The 24,114-nt window shown below is 57.3% G+C and overlaps 1 protein-coding gene across 24 annotated transcripts in view; it reads right to left on the bottom strand.

The window, feature by feature from the left end:
- Positions 1–6,255: 6,255 nt before the first annotated feature.
- Positions 6,256–24,114, bottom strand: part of FGD3 (FYVE, RhoGEF and PH domain containing 3) — an 88,865-nt gene continuing 71,006 nt past the window's right edge. For 11 of the 24 annotated variants that reach the window (XM_045372976.2, XM_045372974.2, XM_045372975.2 and 8 more), the window contains 7 exons: positions 23,295–23,325; positions 22,732–22,839; positions 20,789–20,851; positions 12,449–12,571; positions 9,521–9,661; positions 7,803–7,943; positions 6,256–7,149 (listed from right to left, as the gene is read on the bottom strand). In XM_045372976.2, coding sequence (XP_045228911.2) covers positions 6,898–7,149; positions 7,803–7,943; positions 9,521–9,661; positions 12,449–12,571; positions 20,789–20,851; positions 22,732–22,839; positions 23,295–23,325 — 859 coding nt within the window. In that variant the 3' untranslated portion in view covers positions 6,256–6,897. The remainder of the gene's footprint in view (positions 7,150–7,802; positions 7,944–9,520; positions 9,662–12,448; positions 12,572–20,788; positions 20,852–22,731; positions 22,840–23,294; positions 23,326–24,114) is intronic. The other 13 variants (XM_074017866.1, XM_074017862.1, XM_065530821.1 and 10 more) reach the window with 3 other exon arrangements.

Genomic DNA, 24,114 nt, shown 5'->3' with positions numbered 1-24,114 from the left:
CATGATTTTTCTGAAATGTGAATGGGCTGTTCAGGTGTCTGCAGTTTTTCAATGTCTCTTCGGAACAGATGTTGTTGGAAGGGGTGGATCTTTTTTTTTTTTGAGATGGAGTCTTGCTTTATTGCCCAGACTGGAGTGCAGTGGTGCAATCACGGCTCACTGCAACCTCCGCCTCAAGCAATTCTCCTGCCTCAGTCTCCTGAGTAGCTGGGATTACAGGCATCCACCACCATGCCTGGATGATGTTTTTGTATTTTTAGTAGAGATGGGATTTCACCACGTTGGCCAAGCTGGTCTCAAACTCCTGACCTCAGGTGATCCGCCTGCCTTGGCCTCCCAAAGTGCTGGGATTACAGTGTGAGCCACCGTGCCTAGCCAGGGGTGGATAATTTACGTGAGTTTTGATAAGGTGAAGGGAAAGCCAAGCTTCCTTTCTGAGACAGAGATTCATGAGGAAGTTGTGTGTAGAATTTACAGTGGGCAGCAGTGGGGCACTGAAGACTAACTAAGCTTTCCGAGGGGGCCAGGCCTGGCCCCGGCAGAAAAGAGGAAGAGATGCTATGAGCCTGGATGCTGGGTGGGGGAAATATGGCCCAGGCAGGACATTTTGGAGAGCAGAGGCTGATCCATGCAAAACAGTGGCTGCTGGGTGGAGAAGGACAGCAGTTAGCAGAAAATCTGACTCCACGTGACATTTATTGACTCATGACTAACTACTCCAGATGAAACCAGAGATCTGACTTCCTCCCACCTCTGTTTGGGTCTCACTGGGAGGCTCTTCCGGTTCCAAGATGGCCGTCCAAGCTCAGCAGCCAGGCTCCCTCCTGCCGTGGGGGGTGGGGGGGTGGGGAGGCCATCTTGGGCCATGTGACCTTGCAAACCAATCACTGTGGCCAAGGGAATGGGGATGCTGATTGGCTCGGGTCGAGTCACAGGCCCCCGAAGTGGAGTCTTCCTGAAACACCTTCACTTCCCAGAAATTCGGGGCTCAGCTGACACACACCCAGCCTCCAGCTCTTTCTCTCTTAGGTGATGATACCCATTGCTGTCCCCAAGCCTCCAGGGCACAGCCTTGTGTTTGCCCCTCCCTGGCTAGACAGGAAGGGCTGAGTCCAGCCTGGGGCCAGTGCTGGGCATCCCTCAACAGGGTGGGAGGAAGCCCAAGGGAGCAAGGACAGAAGCGTGGAAGTGGGCAGGCTGCTGCCGTCAGGGACCCCGGGAACACTCATGTCCAAGGCAACACTAAGGCCTGCACCTCCTGTGGCCCAGCTGGAAGGGGCCTTAGCGCACAAGGGATTCAGGGGCCATGGAGCCCGACAGCTGGGAGATGGCATGTGGCTGCTGTCCGACCACACCGTTGTCATCCTGGCTAAGCTGCAGCCTTCCGGAGGCTTGCAGGAGCCTCTGTCAGAGCTTCCCACCTAGGCGCAGGGCACTGAGCCCATAAATCCACCAAGGCAGTGTGAGGACAGCGGGGTAGGCCCTGAGGCCGGGCGGCCCAGGCGGCTGCTTTCCAGGATAGAATGTGCAGAATGTGGGGTGCCTGCCTGGTTGCTCCCCGATGGCCTGCCCTGCCTCCCTTTTTGGCCCACCCAGACCTTCAGCTTTATGTAACACCCCTGGAACTGCAGGAGGAGCCCTGGAGGTAGACGGAGCCTGTGGCTCCAGCGGGTGCCTTTCCTCAACCTCAGTTTTCTCCCCAGTATATGGGGAGGAATCCTCCATCCAGAGTAACGATGTGAATGATGTTGTGGGCAGGGAGCAGCCTGGCCTCTTGTTGCAGCCAGCTGCTGCAGAGACCAACAGGTGCCCCTCAGGAACCATAACTGCTTCAACCTGGGGCGAGAGGGAGGTCCTGAGGGGAAGGTGGAGGGGCCTGGACCATACCTGCCCAGTGCCAGGCGCTGCCTGCATGGACATAGTATTTCAGCTTCAGAGCCAACCACCACTGGCCCTGCCTACTGGGGCCCAGAAAGTAGGGTGTCTTGGGGTGGATGCCTGAAGGAATGGGCTGTGGGGTCATGATGCAGCCGCCCCCAGGAACCACTGGGCCCAAAGCTCCCCCTGGATAGCCCTGGAGGGATCATCCAGAGGGAGTTTGTGGGCAGAAACACAGCATGCAGCCCCAAGGGAAGGTGAGCCCACCGTTCTTCCTGCATGCTCAGTGCCAGAACTGGCTGCTCAGAGGGGCTTGGATTCTGGAAAGTGGGAGATGTTCCTGGGGCAGCTGGTGATAAGACAGAGTTCTGGAGGCCTCCATGGCTGCAGGGAGGGCAGGGCTGGGACTACCCAAAGGCCTGGGCTCTGGCCTCTGGGGTAAGCCGCCCTCTTAGGCTGGGGCTTGTGGGGGCCAGTGGCTTTTCAGAGGTGCTGTCCTGCTGAGGATCCTGCTGCCTCCGTGGGATGGTGGGAGGCAGGCACAGCGGGAATTGGACTGACCTGCATCCCAGTCTCCCTCTGCCCATGTCCTGGGGACATGGATGCTTGTTTGGGTCTTAGTGTGCCCGTGTTTACAACAGGACCAACCATCTGAGAAGGAGCTGACTCTGATGTCCCCAAGACCCAGGACGGTGAGTGAGGCAGACGAGCACTGGGCTTTATGACCTCAGACAGGCTCTACTTTCCCATCTATAAAATGAGGATCCCAGACCCAAAGTGCTCAGGGCCCCTATGGCAAGGCAGGAGTTACTGAGCCTTTCCAAGGCTATGGACAGGTATTCACTGAGCACCTGCTGTGGGCCAGGCACTGCTACAGGGGCTGCTTTCTGCCCTCTCGGAGCTTCTAATCTACGTGGGAAAAGAGAGGTTAAACCAGAGAGCAAATGGCTAAACAAACAAGTGGAGAGGCTGGAGGGCTGTCTGCGGAGGCGGCGTCTGAGCACAGTGAGTGTTGAGGAGGTGGCCCACGAAGCCCTGCAGGAGGAGCCCCCAGGCCCAGGGAACAGCATGTGCCAAGGCCCCAGGAGGAAAGGAGGCTGGTAGTTCTGAAGGCCAGGTAGCTGCAGCCTGGTGATGGGGCTGAAAGTGTAACTGTGCCTGGGGCTACAGGTGGTGTTTGGTCCCCTATCCCAGAAGTCCAAATGATGCTCAGTGCACTTCCCTATGGGACAGGGCACTCAGGAGGCCCGCCTCCTCTGTGTGGTGGCCCAGGCTGAGCCCCCAAAGAGTCTGCTAGCAGTACCTGGTGCATGAGCAAATGGAAGAAAAGTAAATTAGGGTCCGGATGCAGTGGCTCATGCCTGTAATCCCAGCAATTTGGGAGGCCGAGGCGGGTAGATCCCCTGAGGTCAGGAATTCCAGACCAGCCTGGCCAACATGGTGAAACCCCATCCCTACTAAGAATACAAAAATTAGCTAAGTGTGGTGGTGTGCACCTGTAATCCCAATTACTGGGGAGGCTGAGGCGGAGGGTGCAGTGAGCTGAGATCGCACCACTGCACTCCAAGCCTGGGTGACAGAGCGAGACTCCATCTGAAAAAAAAAAAAAAAAAAAAAAGAATGAGGGAATCCTAGACAGCCCCTAACTCACTGCGTGACCTTGGGAACGTGCACTTCCCTCTCTGGGTCTCAGTTTCACTGCTGCAAAAACGCCTTCTCAGTCATCATTCTCCTCTCAGGCAGCTGGGGAGCACTGGGCTTGCAGCAGGCCCTCCTGGAAGCTCATTCATCTTCCCCAGGACTGCCAGGCTGCAGCCAGCACCCTGCTCTGGGCCTAGTAAGGTGGGGTGTGCCGGGTGGGGAACCTGCCCATGGCAGAAGCACACTCCTTCCCCTCTGTCCTGGTTTGCTCTCACCGCCCACCACCGCTTGCACCTGTGAAAGCCTTTCAGCTCTGGTGTCCACTGTGCTCCAACCTCAGCCCTTGGGCTGGTACCAGGAGCCCCCATGCTGCAGGCTAGCGTGCGGGGGAGCCTCAGAAGGGCCCCCAGCCCAGTCCCTCCCTGACTCCTGTGGCGATGGACTCCCCAGACTCTGTGCTGCCCCGTTCCACGTTCTTCAGGCCCGAGACACCAGGAGCTACCTCCCACTCAGCCACAGGCATCCCTTCCCCCGACCCAGGGAGTGGTCTCCTATGCCTCTGGAGGCGGTGGCCTTGGGAAGAAAGGGCAGGGAAGATGGTAAAGAGGCCAAAAGCCAGCGTGCGTCCAGCGTGCGTCCAGGCTCCGCCACTCCATTAATGGGCAGTGGAGTGTGCCCAAGCCCTGGACTGTGGGGTGGGAGGGCCGGAACGGGGGGTGGGGCAGTGTGTGGCGAGAGGCCAGGCCCGGGCAGCACCGACGCCCCGGTGTGGAGGCCCCTGTGGCAGCCAGCTCCCCAGCAGCATCTTTGGTGGGGTGTCCCACAGGAGGGGTCTCTGAGGACAGACCCTAGGAAGGCCGGATCTGTAAGGGCGCAGCACGTAGGCTCTGCATACCGGAGGCCTCTCACTGCCCCTGTCTGAGCCTCAGCTTCCTCTTTTGGAAAAAGTGGGAACAACAGCCTACAGCCACCAGTATGACAGCAAACAAGCTCCCATCAGGACTGGCCTCGCAGCAGGTGGCAGAGTCCGGGGGCATGCCCTGCCCCAGACCTACGGTGACGCACCTTGTCCCTGCCTCCCAGTGGACTAGCCAGGCTGGTGGGTGCAAGACAGAGGGCTCGAGGCTAGGGGACTCACCATGGCGACCTCCACAGCACAGTCTTCGGCCCCAGCAGACTCCTGCCCTGCTGGAATCACCATGCCCGGCAGGCCAATTCCAGGTGCCTGCTCAGTGCCAGAGCTGTGGGGCTCTGGGGGTGTCCCCTCTCTGACTCAGTTTCCTCAGCTGTCAAGTGGGGATTTCCTGGGGCTGTGGTGAGATGGCAGAAATGGAACTACTGGAGCAGGCAGAGGACGGAGTCCTGACCCTTCAAAGAAGGGCCTCATGAGGGCTGCCGCGGATGCTCAGTAGATGTGTGTGAGGGAGCGGCTCCGCCACTGCTCCGTAGGGGATGAATGTGGGTCAGAGCTCAGATCTGCAGGGCAGAAGGCAGGGCCAGCAGCTGGGGTCCCCTTGAGGCCTCCTCCACCCCTGTCCCTAGCGGGGTGAGGGGCTTTGCTGCTTCCTTGAGCAGCAGCTGGAGCCGGTCGGGGCACCTCTGTGCCGCTAGGAGGGTCTGATCCCATCTCCCCCGGCGGGCACTGTCCAGTGTGGAAGCATGCACGTTGTTTAGCATGCCTGAGCCTCAGTTTCCTCTGTGTGAAGTGGGACGAGAACATCCAGCACAGTGTGGGAAGCAGTGGCAGAGGCCCGGGTAGCCAGCAGGGGCTCCGTGTGCAGTGGCTGCAGCATCCAAGCACGGCCCAGCTAGAGCTCGTGGGAGCTCACCCTCGCCCTCACCTGTGCCCCCATCTCAGCTGTCCCCCACTCACCTGTGCCCCCATCTCAGCCGTCCCCCACTCACCTGTGCCCCCATCTCAGCCGTCCCCCACTCACCTGTGCCCCCATCTCAGCTGTCCCCCACTCACCTGTGCCCCCACTCACCTGTGCCCCCATCTCAGCTGTCCCCCACTCACCTGTGCCCCCACTCACCTGTGCCCCCATCTCAGCCGTCCCCCACTCACCTGTGCCCCCATCTCAGCCGTCCCCCACTCACCTGTGCCCCCATCTCAGCTGTCCCCCACTCACCTGTGCCCCCACTCACCTGTGCCCCCATCTCAGCTGTGCCCCCATCTCAGCTGTCCCCCACTCATCTGTGCCATCTCAGCTGTCCCCCACTCACCTGTGCCCCCATCTCAGCTGTCCCCCCAACCCATGTTCCCAGCTCACCTGCCCCCCACCTGGGATCAGTCTCCCATTTCTGGCTCCTCCCCCTGCCCTCTCAGCCCCCGTAGGTGCCCTGCATGTCTTCCTAGGTGTCTCCACATGGTGCTATATGGATATTAGAGGAGTGGGGGTCCTGACCAGTGAGCATCCCCCATCACTGGTCCCTAAATTCCCCCACGCTCTCCCAGAGGCCTTTGGGGCTCTGGTGCAAAGAGCACCTGCACCCCAGTGGCCTCTGCAAGGTCCCCACTGGCACCATCTTGAGTGCCCTGCACCCCACCCTCCCCATCTCTGAGCCTGGCCATCTTCACCTGCCATCTGCCCACCCCGGGCAGGACAACAGATGCAGAACTGCTCTCCAGGCGGTGTGCGGTTCCATCACCCTTATCCCTCAACCTTTTATCAGTCAGCCCACCTTGTGGGGGGACCCCGCTGAGGGGCTCAGGAGAGAGCACTGAGGCTGCGCCACTGCCGGTGGCCAGTGTTTATTTATGCAGATAAGCACTGTGTGCCACCAGCATCAGGAACAGCCACAAATCTCATGCGTCTGCCACTCAGTGGCTGGGGTAAGTCCCAGCAGAGCTTCCGAGTGCAGTTATTTAGGAACCGTGAGTCCAGCTAGGACGCGGCAGGTCCACCTCCTGGGGGCTGGAGGCAGGACTTCAGGAGAGGACAGAGAAGGGAGGTGGGAAGCGAGTCATGATTCAGCTCACACGGTGTAGACAGGCTGGGCAGAGGCGGGGGTGGACCACACTGCAGACCGGCCGGATGTGGCTGTCCCTGGCAGTGCCCATGCTGCCTCCTTCTGCCTTCTGGGCCAGCATCACCACATGACCCGTATGGATGATGGTTACTGTGGCAGTCGGCCCCTGCTCTGGGCCACACTGCTGGGGCTGGAGGCCAGGCTCTTAGCCAAGACTTGCTGGGTGACCCTTGGCCAGTGGCTGCCCCTCTCTGGGCCTCAGTTTCCTTCCCTCCAAAGCCAAGTATCCTGAGCTCTGGGCTGTTGGCCCACCCTCAGCAGTCCAGGGCGCTCTTCATCTGGCCTCTGACGCCACCTCCCAGGAGACCACAGGCCCGATGTGGAGTGCAGGGCAGCGGGAGACTCAGCTCACGGAGCAGCTGTGCCCATAGGGACCTGAGGCTGCAGGGTCCCCGGGCTGTCCTGGGCCGTGTCCCCACGGGCAGCAGTGTTCAGGGTCTCCAGCCATCGCTGCTGCAGCTCTGCGGAGGGGGCGCTCAGGTACCAGGATTGCTTGGCCCACTGCAGCTTCCACACATGCCCGGAGTCCAGCCTCTCCTCAGGGTCCGGCACACTCAGTTTGCAGCCGGGGAGAGGGATGGTGCGGGGCAGCCGGCCGTCCTGCAGCAGAGGAGCAGATGGTCAGCGGTGCCTCAGCTTCCCGGCCTCGGGCTCACCTCAGTGACAGGGGCCTCTCCCAGGAAGCCACTCCCAGACCCTTGTAACACAAGGCAGGTGCTGAGCCCGAGGGGCCTGGTGGCTGTGCCTGCACTGCCTTTGTCAACAGGAGGACAGTTGGGGGGACCCACTGGTTCTCCCCGAGGGAGGATATAGGGGAGGGGATGCCTTGCCCCTCTCACCAGACCCCCAGACTCCATGGCCTCCTTTGGGCTCTCTGGCCCCTGGGGAGGCGAGGCAGGACAGGCCAGTCCCTGTGACAGAGCAGCAACTGGGGCTCCAAGGGGCCAGGCCAGGGCTGTGTGGGTTCCTGAGTCTCACCTGACAGGTTCTGTGGCTCCTGGCCACCCTTTGTGCCCCCTTGGCCCACCCCTCCTTGCACCCTGGCTGGCTCTGGGGTCCACCCAGGTGCCAGTAGGTTCTGTCTCCTGTGACTGGGGAGCAGAGGGAATCCTGCGCTGCTGGGGAAACTGAGGCCCCAGGTGACACTGCTCAAGCAGGTGGGCCCCAGCTGGTGGCACAGGCCTGCTGTGGGAGCCTCAGGCCTGAGGCTCTGGGCTGCTGGCCCAGGGGCCTGGGGGCGTGGGGACACGTACCTGGCTGCCTCCCTGCAGGTGCAGCACCTGGGGATCCGACGTGGGGATGGCGGCCCACACCTCGCTCCAGGTCTCACCGCTGTCTGACAGCTGCAGGGGGCCGCAGAGCAGGCTGGGCTGGGGGTCTGCAGCGGGTGTCTTCTGGGGATACAAAGACACAGGTTAGGGGCAGTCTCGCCTGCAGCGGTCACGCCCTGTTCTGAGGAGGCTGGGGCAGGGCCAGGGCCACTGCTTGGGAGGAGCTGGCTGTGGAGACCTGGCCAAGGCCTGCACAGAGACGGGGACCAGCCTCACCCGGCTTCCAAGGGTCACTAGAAGCCTGCAGGACGTAGGCGTGTGTGGTATCAGGCGGGGTTTGCAGGCAGGGCTCTCTAAGGGGAGGGTGTCCATATGCTGGGTCAGGACACATCAAAATCACAGGAAAACCCAACAGCAAGTACCTGAGGGTGGGTCACGGGACAGGGACTTCACGCGTGTCAGTTCCACACACACCGTATACACGCGTGTGCATGCACACAAAGCACACACACACACCACACGTGCCACACACAGGCCCTCCCTCTGTCGTGTCACTGTTGGAGCTACTGTCCACCATTTGGACATGGCTTAGACACCCCCTGCCAGAGCTGGACCCCTCAGACCTGGGCCCCCCTTCGAGGCCAGAGTCCACCTTACAGGACCCTGGAGGCCCGTGCCCCAAGGACCTGGTGCTCTCAGAACACACCTCGGTATTTAAATTGCAGGCATGAGGGAGCTCAGTGGGCAGAGCAAGGTCCTTCTTCACCATCGAGACCATTCAACGCTCAGTCCTAATAGACTTACATCCTTGACTTCTGAGACCGAGGACCTAGGTCAGGGCTCCAACCACAGCTGTAAGTCAGAGCAGCTGGGACCCTGAAAACACACTGACCCCCCGATCACCTCACTGAGCCTCCACGAGGGAAATCAACACTAGAAGCTTCCCAGGAGACCACAGCGTGCAGCCGGCACTGCGAACCGCAGGCTGTGTCGAGTGCAGAGAAAGGGCGATGCGCTTTTCTGGAAGCTCACGTTTTCTTTTTCAGCTTTCCTGCAACGCCCCAGAATAGACTGTGTTCTTGAGGAAAGAATGCAGGGAAAGCAGCAGCCACTCTCAGAAAGAGGAGTGGAGGAGGAACAGAGGAAGAGAAGGAGAGGAGTGTGGGGGAGAAGAAGATGGGGAGGAGGAGAGGGAGCAGGAGGAGGAGGGAGAGGAGAAGGAGAAAGACAGGGACGCAGAGGGAGAGGAAGGAGGGGGAAGAGGAGGAGGAGAAGGGGAGCGGGAGGAGGAGGAGGGGGTGCCTGCCTCCAGGGCCCTGCTCACCCTCTGACAGTTGGAGGTGAGGCAGGCCGAGACAAGGGCAGTGTCTCCCCTCAGATGGGCCTCAAGGCCTGGACTTGAGGGCAGCTTCAATCCATGCCCTCCAACCAGGTGACCAGGAGTGACACTTGTTCCCATCTAACTCCTAGATGCAAATGGTTCCCAAGCCTTGGCCGTGGCTGGTCCTGAGAAGCCAGTGTGCACACACGGGATCTTCCGAGTGTGTTCCCAGCCTGGGGGCCCCACTGAGACACACCCACATCTGTCCTGGCCCCAGGACGCCCGAAAGCAGAGGCAGCTGGAGCTGCTGGGCACAGAAGCAGGTGTCTGGAGGCTCTGCCACACTGCCAGGAGGGCAGCAGGAGCTGGGAGCACCCACCTCTGTGCTCTGCTTGGGCTCGGCCGGAGCCTCGGGGCTGGGGCTCTCGGGGGCCACTGGCTGTGTCAGGAAGCACTCTCTGCAGACGCGGCTCTGCCGGCTGTTCTCGGCCTTGAACTCGGAGCACTTCCCACAGATGACCTGCCAAACAGAGGGCACCTGTGACCCCAGCACCCTGGGGCAGAGGATTATCCAGGAAGAGGCCAGAGGAGAGGTGGAGTGGGCGGGAGGAGACTTAACACAGTGTGGGGAGGCGTAAGGGCTTCTCCTTGACGTGCAGGGGGGAATCCTGTCTGAGGGCAGAGAGCAAGGCTGACCCTGCTGGGCATCTGGTATCCACCCTCCTGTCCTGGAGGGTCCAGAGTCCAGGAGTCTGTGTGCATGGGAGGAAGAGTGGGAAGAGCCGCCAAGCACACGGGAAGACACCCCATCACTGGCCATCAGGGAAATGCAAATCAAATTCACAACCAGAAACCACCTCTCACCCCTCAGCACGGCTATCTTCCAGACCGACAATGACAACAGCAACGAAAAGAAAATAGTGTTGGCACGATGTGGAGAGATCGGAATCCTTGCACTATTGGTGGGAAGCAAGCTGGTGCAGCCTCTGTGGGAAGCAGTAGGGTGGCTCCTCTGCTTCCCACAGAGTTAAACACAGAGTTACCATACGAGGCAACAGTTCCACTCGGGGCATGTACCCAAAAGAACTGAAAGGAGGATCTGAAGGGATGTTTGTACATTCATGTCCATAGCAGCGTTATTCACAATAGCCAAAAGCTGGAAGCAGCCTGTGTCCACTGGCAGATGGATGGATGAAGTCGTCATGGTCTGTGTGTACAGTGGCATGTGACTCAGATGCATGGGTGGAGCGTGGGGATGTAGCCAAGGAGTGCTCCTCAGTGACTTTTCGAGCTTTTCCTACCCTGGACACTCCTGGCAGGCCCCCTTGTCCCCCCTCCTCTGGCCCCTCCAGCTGCGTCCCGTCGGTGGTCCTGTCTCTCTCTGCCTCGGTCTCCCTCCCTCTGCTGGATCCTTTTCCCAGCACACAGAGGCTCCTGCTGCCTCAGGGCCACCCACACCCACTTCTGCATCTGCTTCTCCTGTTCCATCCTGCCCCGTGTACCGAATATTGCAGAGGACTTGGAGATCCTTGTTCAAACCTTGGGAAATTCTAGTTTGAACCTAAACCTGCGGGCACCGGCTGCTAAGGGACCACGGCACTCAAACACTGAGCTCATATCGAAGGTCTCAGGAGCCACAGCAGCGGGGAGATTGCGCTTTTTAAGTAGATGGAAGGCACCCTGTTCTGGAGTCCTACTTTTACGAGGATTTTATTTATTTTTGGAATTTATCTTTTCTCTATCACTTCTTGTGTGAGGAAGCAGGAATACTGGGCAAACCAAGGCAATGAAAGCTAAGCCCCAGCAGGCTGACATGGAGATGCAGTGACGTCAGTGAGGGCACCGAGCCACCTCTGCTGTGCGGGGAAGTCCAGGTTGGCCATGAGGACGCCCACTCCAAAGAAGATTAACAGAGGCTGCAGCTTCTGATCCTGAGTGGTCACAAAGCCTGAGGCCTAGAGCTGAGCAGGGGCCTGGCCACATATTCTGAGGATGGCTCTTAAAGCAATAGATTCCCCTCAGGTCTGATGGGGAAACCAGGTTTAAGTTAAATCCCCCAATTCTGGAGTATAAACTGGGCCCCAAACTGAGAGTTCTTTAAGAGGTACAGATCACATTTCACACTTACCTGCCCATCCATCCTCTACCATCCATTCATCCATCCATCATCCATCCATCCATCATCCCTTCATCCACCCATCCATCCCTCCACCCACCCATTCATTATCCACTCATCCATTCATCCATCCATCCAACCATTCATCTATCCATCCTCTACCATCTATCCTTCATCCATCCATCCATACTTCTGTATGCCATCCAACTATTTGTATATTCATCCATCCATCCATCAATTCTCTAGTCATCCATTTATACTTCCTATATATCCACTTCCATTCACACTTCCATATGCCATTTATCTAACTACCCACCTATCCATCCATCCCTCCATCCATCTCCCCATCCATCCATCCATCCATCCATCCATCCATCCATCCATCCATCCATCTACCTATCCATTCACCCACCTCTCCATCCACTCATCCATTCATCCATCCTTCTACCCACCTATCCATCCATCATCCATCCTTCCAAGGACTCATCCACTTATTCCCCTCCCCCTGCTGCCTCCCGCCATGTGGCAAAGGTATGACAAGTAACACCAACTGCTTCAGGCACAAGTTGCTGGCGCCCTTTGGAAAAACACCAAAGAATTCTGTGTTGAGATCCAGTTGCTGACATAGATTCAACTTTAACCTCTTAACCTAAAGATACTTAAATCATCAGTTCCTTCCTCAGCGATACTTTTACATTCAACATTAAGCATTGAATTTTCTCCACTCTCAGGAGAAAGGGCTTTGGAGTGAGGGGAATGGAGATGGTGTGCAGCTGGGGTGCCAGTTGGAGGCACTGCCTCATCACATGGGCCCACCAGGCCTTCAGCACCACTGGAGCGCTGGGGCAAAGCTCCTAGCACAGCCACACCCTTCACCCATCTCCAATACACCCTGCAAGGAATGAGGACTATCATCTCCTTGTTCTCAAGGTCACCCAGCTAGGGGTTCTGTGGTTCCCAATCCAGCACTTTTCCAACCACAAGGAGTGTTTGTTGAACACCAGAGCTGACCAGAGAAAAGTGATCAGATTCTACTTTGGACAGGACAGTTTTGCACTCAAGGGCATCTATATCCATGAGCCAGGATCAGGAAGCTCTTCTGTGCAGGGCTGGTGTGCTGCTGGTGAGGACTCAGCTGCTCTGTCGGAGCAGGGTGGCCTCCTGTCCCTGTACCCCTCTCCTGGGACTCACCGCCCCGCATAGCTTGCAGTGATGCCTCCTCTTCGTGATGGAGTTGAAGGTCTCGCCACAGCTCTTACAGCTCTGCTTCTCCTTGTCACGTCTGGTCTTAGAGGATAGTTTTCTGGGCTCGAGCTACAATGAGGCAAATAGATGCCATCAGCTTCCGAGTCATGTGTGCACCCTACCCCACACGGCAGTGGAGTGGCAGCTCTCGTGACTGTAAAAGCCACACAGGCTCAAGGCAAAAAGTGGAACATGCAGAAGGGAATGAAGTGAAGAGCCAAGTCGGCCCCGTCCCTCTTCCCTCCCTCACCCCCCAAGCGGCTGCCTGTGCCCATTGCACCGAGTAAAGATTGTAAGTGGGTCAAGATCTTCATGTTTGGAACAACCTGGCCAATGACTTTATCTGGTGCATCTGAGAAACTATTGAAAGGAGCCACAGCTGGAGGAACACAGCGCTTATTAGGGTGGGCAGTGGGCAGCACAGCCACGGCCTGCAGCCTTGGGGACAGAGGCACCCCTGCCCGCAACCCGAGCCATGTGGCCACATGCCTGCTCTATACTGGGCACCGGGGGGCCACACCCTCCAAGCACGCCACATGGATGAATATAGGTGTACACCCACATGCCTGAGTGTGCAGACAAGCATGGCAACATTTTAGGGGGAGGCTGGAGGCAGTGGCTCACACCTGTAATCCCAGCACTTTGGGAGGCTGAGGCGGGCAGATCACTTGAGGTCAGGAGTTTGAGACCAGCCTGGCCAACATGGTGAAACCCCGTCTCTACTAAAAAAAAATACAAAAATATAGCAGGGTGTGGTAGTGGCAGTGGTAGTGGGTGCCTGTAATCCCAGCTACTCGGGAGGCTGAGGCAGGAGAATCGCTTCAACCCAGGAGGCGGAGGTTGCAGTGATGCAGTGAGTCAAGATCGCACCATTGCTCTCCAGCCTGGGCAACAGAGCGAGACTCAAAAAAACATCTGGGAGGACATGTGAGGAAGCCATGAAGAGCTGTACCTCCCTCTGTCTCCTGTTGCCTGAACTGCCTATAGAGGAAGGTGGTGTGGAGGCTGCAGCAGGTGTATCCTGGGGCTGCCCAGCCCAGCCTTGGTTTCCCTGTGTCTGATTATGAACCGTGCAAGGTGGAGAGACCCCAGGCTCCTGCCTCCTGTCAGCCATGAGACCCTGGATGACTCACCTCTCCTTTCTAAGCCTCAGTTTCCTCACCTGTAAAATGGGATGAGTGACTGGTCCCTGGGCCCTAAGCCTCATCACAGTACATAAAACCGCCACTTTGGCAAGTGGCTAATTACCCTTTTTTTTTTTTTTCAACTTGTGAATTTTTTTTTTTATATATTTTTTAAGTTCTAGGGTACATGTGCACAATGTGCAGGTGCAGGTTTGTTACATATGTATACATGTGCCATGTTGGTGTGCTGCACCCATTAACTCATCATTTACATTAGGTATATCTCCTAATGCTATCCCTCCCCGCTCCCCCCACCCCACAACAGGCCCCGGTGAAGCTAATTACCCTTTCATGTTATAGCCTGCAGCCCTGGAAAGGCCTCATCATTTGATGAAATAACTTCCTGGGCTTTTGAAGCTTGGTCCACACCCAGCATTTCCTCTCTGGGGAGGAGGCGCCTCCCTTGAGATACTTTGTTATGGGTGCAGAAAACACCCTTAAGAAGACTTTAGGAAAAGGCAAAGCTGTGTCTCCCGTTCCCCAGGATGTCAGAGCTGGAGCTGCCCCTAGAAATGTTTATTTCAGCCTCTCCAGTCAGGGAAACTGAAGCCCGCAGGTGGTGTTTTTCTTTCTTTTCTTTTTTTTTTTTTCTGTTTAAAAGAAAATTACCTAAAATAAGCTAACCATTAGTATAGCTGCACAGAATAAAAACAGGTCTGGGATAGGCTTTAAAATATTACAGTAAACAGAAGGCCGGGCGCGGTGGCTCACGCCTGTAATCCCAGCACTTTGGGAGGCCGAGACGGGCGGATCACGAGGTCAGGAGATCGAGACCATCCTGGCTAACACAGTGAAACCCCGTCTCTACTAAAAAATACAAAAAACTAGCCGGGCGAGGTGGCGGGCGCCTGTAGTCCCAGCTACTCGGGAGGCTGAGGCAGGAGAATAGTGTGAACCCGGGGGGCAGAACTTGCAGTGAGCTGAGATCCAGCCACTGCACTCCAGCCTGGGCGACAGAGTGAGACTCCGTCTCAAAAAAAAAAAAAAAAAAAAAAATTACAGTAAACAGAAGTGTGTGTGTGTGTGTGTGTGTGTGTGTGTGTGTGTGTGTGGCGGGGCTGGGGGCCGAGGGGCCGTAAGAACAGCACCAGACTGAGGTGTCTGGAGCTGGGGAGGGACGCTCACTGCAGTTATCCCCACTTGTGTGGGTCCAAAACTGCCATAGGAAAACGCTGAACAACATACACTTAAAAAAAATTTAACAGAAACTCTTCAGGTTCAAGGAGAAAGGGCCAGGCGCCGTGGCTTGCGCACGTAATTCCAGCACTTTGGGAGGCGGGAGGGTTGCTTGAGGCCAGAAGTTCGAGACCAATCTGGGCAACATAGTGAGACCCTGTGTCTCAACAAAAATTCAAAAAATTAGCGCCGTGGTGGCATGTGCCTGCAGTCCCAGATATGTGGGGGGCTTAGGTGGGAGGATCACTTGAGCCCGGGAGGTTGAGGCTACAGTGAGTTGTGATCACACCACCACACTCCAGCCTGGAGGACATGACATCCCAACTCAAAAAATAAAAAAAAAAAAAAGAAAGAAAGAAAAAGATGAACTGAACTGGTTGAGGGTGAAGAAGCAAGAAAGGGGTGGCTCAGATTGGGCATAAGCATTGGAGGCTGGGATGGGCTGAACTGTGTCCCCCCGGATTCATATGTTGAAAATTTAATTCCCAGTATCTCTGAAAATGTGACTATATTTGGAGACAGGGTGTTTAAAGAGACACTAAGTTAAAATGAGGTCTTCGGTTGGGCACTGATTCAATGTTACTGGTGTCTTTGTAAGAAGAGATGGGGACACAGAGACAGAGAGAAGACCGTGTGTGGACACAGGGAGGAAACTGACATCTCCAAGCCAAGGAGAGGCCTCAGGAGAAACCAGCCCTGCCCACACCTTGATCTCAGACTTCAGCCTCAGGTAGTATTTTGTTCTGGCAGCCAAAACACATGGACACCAGTGCCTCCGGGCACATTCTGGCCAGGCACTTCCAGCTGTGTGGCCTGGTCTGTGGTCCCCCTTCACTGGCCCACCTGCAGGTCCCCCAAGCACCCGGCCGGTTTGGCACAGGAACCCAAGGGCAGGGCTGGCTCCTTTGAGGGTGACAGGGACGCTCACTCACTGTGCTGCAGCCCCCAGCACCTCTGATGAATGGGCCTTGTGCCAAAGACACAGGTGAGGCGGCCTCAGCTCCTTCTGCAGTTTTTCTTATGCTCAAGACCCCAGTGGGGGCTCCAAGCACACTAGGCGGGGAATGGGCATCACTGACCTGGTAGTGAGAACCTGTTCTCCAGGTGGGCACCCAGAGAGGCTGGGATTGGTGGAAGGGCGGCCCCGATGTGCACCTCAGCCCAGAACTGCCTGCTCGTGAGGACCCCAGAAGGGGGACCCCTGCCACGGCACCCAGGGGCAGCACTGCATAGCAGCTGAGAATAGCACACGGCATGCCCATGGGGCAGGGGGCAGCAGGGGCTGGAGGAGCGAAGAACAGCCATGTAGGAGGACAGGTACCTGCGGGGCTGGGTGCACAGCAAGAGCTTGGCCTCTGAAGACCAGCGGGGACCAGGTCCCAGTGAAGGGACAGATGACAATTCTGGAAGCAGCGAGTGTGGCTCAGGGCTGGGGCAGTGCCGGGAGTCCCACTGGCTTCCTTTATCTGGCAATTCTTCTCAGCTATGGAGCTGAGCTGAGCACTCGGGGTGGGTCCTGGCCCTGCACCAGCTCCCATGGAGCTGAGGCCCACAGCCCACCGAGGCCAACCCTCCAGCTCCCGTCATCAAGGTGTGGCAGAATCTGTAGGCATGACCCAGTGGCTGAGGGGCAAGAGGCCCACCTGAGTAGCCAGGGATGGTCTCTCGGCCGTGCACATGCCCCTTTGTGGATGAAGTTACCACGCAGGTTGACCCAAAGAAGGGAGCTCCGGTTTTCGTTGTGGATGTCAGGATATCAGAAAAGCTGGGCCCAAGTCTCTCCAGGAAGATGGAGAACTGTGGCTTCCTCAGTATCTGACTGAGTGACTTCACCCCCAAAGCACCCAAAACACACCAGCGTTAACCCAGAAAGTGGTCTCCACCAAGGGTCAACAGGGCTGCCCCCTCCAGCAATTTTTCTTGAGCAAATTGAGCTGCACATCCAGGAATGGGGGGCACAGCTGAGTTACATAGAATTGGAGCCCAGTAAGTGGCCCTGATGAAAACAAGTCAGTTTCATCAGATACTAGAAATGACCCAGCAGGGGACATGGGCTGTGGGGCACAGGTACTGCCTGGGGCTGTTCCGACAGGAGGGTGGCTGGGCTGAGGCCTGAGGCCATGCCCCTCGTGACAGCCTTGCCCTGGAGCCCCGAGGGTAGACACAGGGTGCGGCCTTGTCCCAGGAGGGGCAGTGCCTGAGAAGGAGCAGTGCCTGAGAAGAGGCCCTGGCACTGCCCTGTCGAGGGTGCCCTCTGATGCCTCGCTGGCACCTTGGAGGGGTTCATGTGTCACCCACGGTGGGTCTGAGACCCTAAGAGACCTTCTGGATTCTGACATTTTGTGTTTCTGTTAAGAGCAACTCGATGCTTGCCCATCAGGGAAGCCTTTGAATTCTGCAAGGCCCCTTGCAAAACTTCCTGGCTTGGGCGTAGCTTCTCTTAGGAAAGGGGCTTACAGGGACTATACCACTGAAGAAATCGGGCTCAGGAAGTAAGTTTAAGTTTGGTATACTGTAGCAAAAATCACTGTTGTGGATAAGAGGATGAACTTGCTTTTGAGTGCTTTGTAAAATGCACACTGAGCTCACCTCCATCACACCACATTCACCCTGTGCAGCTCGACGCTGACACTGAGCTGTCCCAGCTCCCACCACAGTCTCAACTCTGCTGTTTTTGCTCACAGGAAGCCACCAGTGAGGAACACACGGCCAGGTCAGGCCACATCCACTGGGGGTAGGGACGCCGTGGGGCCCTGGGCTGGAGCCGAGGTCTGTTGTTCGGTGGTCTGTCGTGGGCCCAGCCCTGGCTTGGTGTGGGTAAGGGACAGAGACAAGAGACTGGAACTGGAATTGTGGCCCTGAGCACCTGGCTCCCTGGGCTGCTGCAAACCTGAGGCAGCTGGGCCCTGAGCCAGGGGAAGTACAGGGAGTGGGGCAGGCGGCACTGTCCACCCAGCTGGGCGCACCCATGGAGGCACAGCGGGTCTGCTGGCCACAGCCTGGTCCAGTAGATGCCCGGACACTGACTGAGGCCCCGAGCCCCAGTTGCCTTCTCGCCTGTGATGGAAGCAGGGGACCAATAGGGGCATTGCCTGTGTGGCCAGCAGCGCCTCAAAGCCCTGCTCCAAGGCCATCTCCAAGCTGTGTCTTCCCACAAGTGAAAACATTTTAAACCATGGCCTTGCAGGTTCTTCCAGCTAGAACATTCTCCTGTCCAGGCACCAACCCGGGGTTCGACTCCCCAGGACCACACTCAGACACCCTGTGTGGATCCCCTCAGCCAGGCCCGGGCTCCTGCTGTTTCTACAGCCCACCCAGGTCCTGCCCACCCAGGGCCTCCCTCAGCACGTGGCCTCCACCCACTTCTGCTTCCTTGCCTCCCCAAGACACTGAAGGTGCCTCTCCAGGGCCTGTGGGCTCACACACAGGACAGACGCACTCACAAAGGACAGGTGGCTCTCACTGAGTCTTGATGCCTCTGCGGCGGGACTGTGACCACGGATGCCTCCATAAGCCTGGCCCAGGGCCTGGGGCTGGACATGGAGGGTCATCGAGTGGAGGCCAGCCTAGCTCACTCCTTACGTGAGCTGTATGTGTGGGAGGCAGTGCTCTGTGCCAGGACGTCACCATGGAAACTGTCAGGGATGCCTGCCCTGGCTGTGGGATGCCAGGCAGTGGGGCTGATCAGGCAGTGCCTCATACACACGGGTGTGGGCTGTCACGTCCCCACTGTGACCCTGAGATTGTGTGTCCACGGTGGGCAGCTCACGCTTCTGTGGCTGCACTCACACCATGAGGACACATTGCTTTTCATAACTTTCCTTACTGCTCCAGAAAAGGGACTGAAGAGCTCTGTGAGTCTGGGGCACAGCCAGCCTCTCACTTACTGCTGGCGATACGAAAAGTTGCTGATGGGCGGATTCCCGTCATAGGCCAGGCATGGTGGCTCTCGCCTGTAATCCCAGCTGAGGTGGGCAGATCATGAGGTCAAGAGATTGAGACCATCCTGGCCAACATGGTGAAACCCCGTCTCTACTAAAAATATAAAAAATTAGCTGGGTGTGGTGGCGGCGCCTGTAGTCCCAGCTACTCGGGAGCTGAGGCAGGAGGATTGCTTGGACCTGGGAAGTGGAGGTTGCAGTGAGCCGAGATTGTGCCACTGCACTCCAGCCTGGGTGACACAGCGACACTTCGTCTCAAAAAAAAAAAAAAAGGCTGGGTGCAGTGGCTCACACCTGTAATCCCAGCACTTTGGGAGGCCAAGGAGGGCAGATTACGAGGTCAGGAGATCGAGACCAGCCTGGCTAACACGGTGAAACCCCATCTCTACTGAAAAAAAATATATATATATACAAAAAATTAGCCGGGCGTGGTGGCAGGCGCCTGTAGTCCCAGCTACTACAGGAGGCTGAGGCAGGAGAATGGTGTGTAAAGCCGGGAGGCAGAGCTTGAAGTGAGCTGAGATCACGCCACTGCACTCCAGCCTGGGCAACAGAATGAGACGCCGTCTCAAAAAAAAACAAGTTGCTGATGGGCAGACTCCTGTCACTGAGACATTTTTATCAGGGACCCCTGGGGCAGGCTACGGGGCTTCATAGACTTGGACAGAGCAAACAGCAGATGTCAAATCCCTGGGGCCTGGCAGGGCAAGGGGAGCCCAGGGCATCTCCAGGGAGGGTGGCCAGGAAGCAGGGTGAGGCCAGACAGAAGGACAGACAAGTGAGAGGAGATTTTCTCCTAGGAGGCCAGGGGACCACTTCCCCGCAGGCTGTCAGACTTCCTCATTTTAGTGTTAATAAGCTGTCCCTGCAGGGTGCCTGTCTGCTCTGCAGAGGCCAGGTGGCTGTGCTTTGTGAATCTGGGGGTCTCTCCTCTTGCCTGTTGGGATGTATTTGGAAGTCCCCCCACGCCTGCGCACTCCATTGTGCCTCTGAAGCACTACATCCTTCCCGAGGCCTCCTGAGTTTCTTCATGGTTTCCCAACGCCGGGCCAGCCCAGATCACGATGGGTGGGGCCTGGTAAAGTTCAGGTCATGGGAGGCGGCAGCCAGCGGCCAGCCCACTTGGACAGATCCCTGTCTGGGGTGGGGCTAGGGCAGCCATCTGGGGCCACGTCATTTCTGAGCCTGCACAGCATAGGGGGAGGCGCAGCGCCTGGAGAATCGCCCTCCCGCATCTGGGTGCAGCAGCCACATGGGGTGCTCCAGGGTGATGTTGCTGTCAGCATCGGTGAGTGCCAGGCCTGGGCGCCAATGATGATGGCTCCAGGTACAGATGCTCTTGGCCCTCATCCTCTTTAACTTCCCGGATTAAATGGAGGAGGCAGGCCTCATCCCAGTTCCTACAGCACATCCCCTGGCAGGCGGGTGCGTGGACACAGCCTGCCTGGCCGGAGCAGCACCCTTGTGGGCTGGCTGCCATAAGGCACAAGAGAACACAGACGGGGAGAGGCAGGGAGGCTCAGGCCTCCCTGGCCGCAGCTTGGGGTGAAGGACTAAGCAGTCCTCTGTGTTACTGAGCCTCCTGAGGACCTTGCACTGTCAATACACGCTTTATGGGACGATTCACACATGTTAAGAGCAGAAATGTTCACCTGGAGCTCAGAGGATTCTCACATGTGTGCCCAGCTGTGTGACCACCTCCAACTAGGTAATGGACATCCCCACATTGACAGGCCTCCGCGTGCCTGCCTCACAGAGTCCTCTGCAGTGACCACACAAGTCATCAGAGCCTGGACTCAGACATGGCTTTACCTCCACACACCCAGGCCCCCAGGCACAGTGAGCAGGACAGGCTGGCCCCTCAGTCCTCAGCCTCCAGGAGGCCCCGGTCTGACCCTCCCTCTCCATCTTCCCTACAGGTCATCCTGGTCTGACCCCCTGCTCCGCCTCTCACCCCTGCTGACCGCTGAGCATATGGCACTTACCCCTGCTGCACCTGAACCGCCTTCGGTGGTCACCACAGACTCCAGAGGGCTGGTGCTCGTGATCTGGAAGGGACACAGAGGCCGAGTGAGAGGAGATTCCAGGGCCACGCAGCCCCTGTGCAGCCGGGACAGTTCCTGAAGCCCCCAGCACCCCCGTGCATTGAGGGCAGGCTCAGGAGCAGGAATTCCCAGGCCTAGGATTTGCTGTGCCTTTGGGGAAGCTGCTTCCTCCCTGGGCCTGGCCTGAGCTGGAGGCCTCTCCTAGGAGCATCTGCCAGTGTGGTGGGTGGCTGGTGGGTGACGCCTCCCTTTGGCCCACCCTGATCAGGGGCTCTAATTCACACCAAGTCACCAAGTGAGGAGGGTCCCTTTGGGTTCTCTCTCATCCTCCAGGGCTCTTTGTGGAGAGTCTCTGCAGCCCCCACTTTCTCAGCAGAGTGAGGCTCTGGGCTCAGCCTCTGGATAGAAAGGGCTTGGCCAGCTTTAAGGACAGCCAGGCTCAGTGTCTCACATTCCCAGGTCACCTCCACTCAAGGCAGTCCCAGGACTCTTCCTTTCTGGATGATGCAAAGTTCTTACAAAGTGAATGCAGAAAGCAGAAAAAACCTAGTGGACTTGATACAAATATGAAGTGGATATGGGGGAGGTGGGCTGTGCCAGGCAGACCCATGGAGGTGGTACAGAGGGCAGAGCCAGCCTGGAGTTGGGATTCGGGCCTGCGGGGTCTGGGTCAGGCGGCGAGAGTTGGGGCACCCTAACTCTGAGTCATGCCCGGTACCCCCGTGAAGGCTGGAGCAGAGGGCCTGGCATAGGGCTCAGGGCAGCGTCTCTCCTGGGTGCCTCCCCGGATGTGTCCTTGCTACAGTTCCAACCCCTATGCCTTGTCCAGGGCCAGTGGCTCCAGGGCCTTCCTTGCAGTGGGCAGACATCAGCCTCCTCACCCAATCCTCTCTCCCTGACTCCAGGGAAGCCCTGCGGGGAGAAATGGCCGAGGCTTGGTCCTGGGGCTGCAGCCCTGACTCCCTGGCCAGGCTTCTGGGCAAGGACCCTGTAGCCCTGCCTCTTTCCCAGCCTAAGTCTCCACATGAAATCCCCCTGGGCCCTTGGGGCAGCTCCACATGAGGATGGGGAGTGAGATGCTCCTACTGCTTCCCCCAAGGGGCTCTGAGCCACCATCTCCCAGGGCATGGGGGCACTGGGGGGAAAATACAGTCACAGAAAGGTGTCTGCAGTCATGGGTCGTCCTGGGCCAGAGTGGTATGTGGGCAGTGTACCACAGCCCTGTGACGCCGGGTCCACAACCCATGTCACCGAGCTTCTCTGAGACTCAGTTTCCATGGGGATGATGTAACATTCCTTAGTGCATAGGATGCTGTGCAGAAGGCACCAGACAACCAAACAGGTCACGCGGGAGCACTTCCTCCACGGCCACATCCTGCTTTCCCGCCCACCTGGGCACTGACCACGGGCCTGGGGCCCAGCAGGCTGCAGCGGGCACTTAGTGGAGGGTGGGTAGGGGTGAAATTAAGTTCAGTCTAAAGCTGCCATGGAAAGGTGGCCGACGCTTCAAACCACGTCAAACACGGCAAACGCGGAGCTGTAACCAACCCAGCTGCTTCTGGGCTTCACTTTCCCTTTTCTGTCCATACATCCTCTCCGACCACACAGCAGCAGAGGAGGCTCTCTGGACCTATTCTGGTCTCAAGGGTTGTAGGGGGCAGGTGCTGTCCCATCCACGAATAGTTGTTTGCTCAATTAAATTGTTACATTTAATTTGTCTGAAGTTTTTCTTTTAACGCAAGGGAGCGCCCGCTGTCCTGGTCCCTGGTACAGCAGGAGGAAAGCCTGGAGGTTGGGCTGTCCACCCAGACGCCAGCGCCTTCTGCTCTCCGCAGGCAGCCTGTCCCCTGGAGGCCCCTCTGCACCCCGGGCCACTGACTCACAGGCACGTCTGGAGAGAGGCTGGGGTCCTCATCCTGGCTGAAGGCGCCACCGAAAGCCTTGAAGGTCTCACTGTTCTGCTTGTGCTTCTCAATGGTGGCCTGGATGATCTGGACACAGCAACACAACAGGGAGGACCATCAAGGGGTGTGGGAGGACGCTACCCGCAGGAAGGATACGCCTGCCTCTGTCCCGAGGACGGGCCCTGGCGTTCCCGGAACAATGCCCAGGCCACTGGCCATCTCCTTTCCCTGCTACCAATGATGTGGTCTCCCCTTCGAGCTGTCCAGATTGAGGAGATCCACCCTGAGCGGGGAACCTGGCCTGTGACTCCACCAGGCCTGTTCATGTTTATTTGGGGGCTCTCAAACAAATGAATGGGTTGAAAGGCCTGTGACATCTGAAGGTGCTTATGAAGGCACAGTGTGGTCACTGCATCCCTGCAGGGTGCAGCACAGGGCCAGCAGTCCCGGAGGCCAGGGCCCCCACCCTCTGTCCCAACATAAATGGCCTTACTGCTCAATCACTTGGTCGTTTGGTTACTTTACAAGTTTAGAAGCTTCACCTGAATCCATTCTTTCTTCTCTTCCTCTGTCCTATAAAACCAAAACAGTCTTGTATTAATCCAGTCTTGGATACTGACTCTAAATGACCAGCCCTCTCTCAGCCCTGCAGCACACCCGAGCCACACACTGGCTTGTCAACGCAGCTCAAGGATGGGAAGATTGTCCCCAAGGGCCTCAAAACACTTGTGGCCTGGTGGGGCCAGGTGAGCCACGTGGAGCCCTCTGCAGTGGCTGTAATTCAATGCCTCCTTGGACCATAATGGGTCATTACGAAGATCCCACTGTTGGTGGGCTGTGGGAGAACAGAACTCCCATATATGGCTAGTCAGAGCACAGCCTGACATCACCTTAAAGGGTAGTGTGACAACAGCCACCAAAATTTCAAACAGATGCACTACCCTGTGACCAGCAATTCTACGTCAGCAATCTATCTGATGGCTACAACTACACATATGCAGAAACACCTAAAAACAAGGACACTGCTTGCAGCACCATTTGTGATGGCCAGGTTCAGGAGGAGCCCAGGTCCTCGTCAGTGGGAACTAGCTAATGATCATTAATGGAAAATTATGTTGCTTTAGGAATGGTGTGCAGATATGGGATGATTCTTGACAAATTAAGTGAAAAAGCAAGATGCAGGACAGGTATAAACAGCCATCTGTGATTTAAAACGTAGATACAGGTGCATGTGCATAGAAAATCCTAGAAGGGGCCAGGCGCAGTGGCTAACACCTGTAATCCCAGCACTTTGGGAGCCCAAGTCGGTGGGTGGATCACTTGAGGTCAAGAGTGCGAGACCAGCCTGGCCAACATGGTGAA

This window comes from Macaca fascicularis, chromosome 15 (genome assembly GCF_037993035.2).
Source record: "Macaca fascicularis isolate 582-1 chromosome 15, T2T-MFA8v1.1".
Classification (NCBI taxonomy): domain Eukaryota; kingdom Metazoa; phylum Chordata; class Mammalia; order Primates; family Cercopithecidae; genus Macaca; species Macaca fascicularis.
The sequence above is the reverse complement of the archived record's forward strand: the minus strand, read 5'-3'. Positions and strand labels throughout refer to the sequence as shown.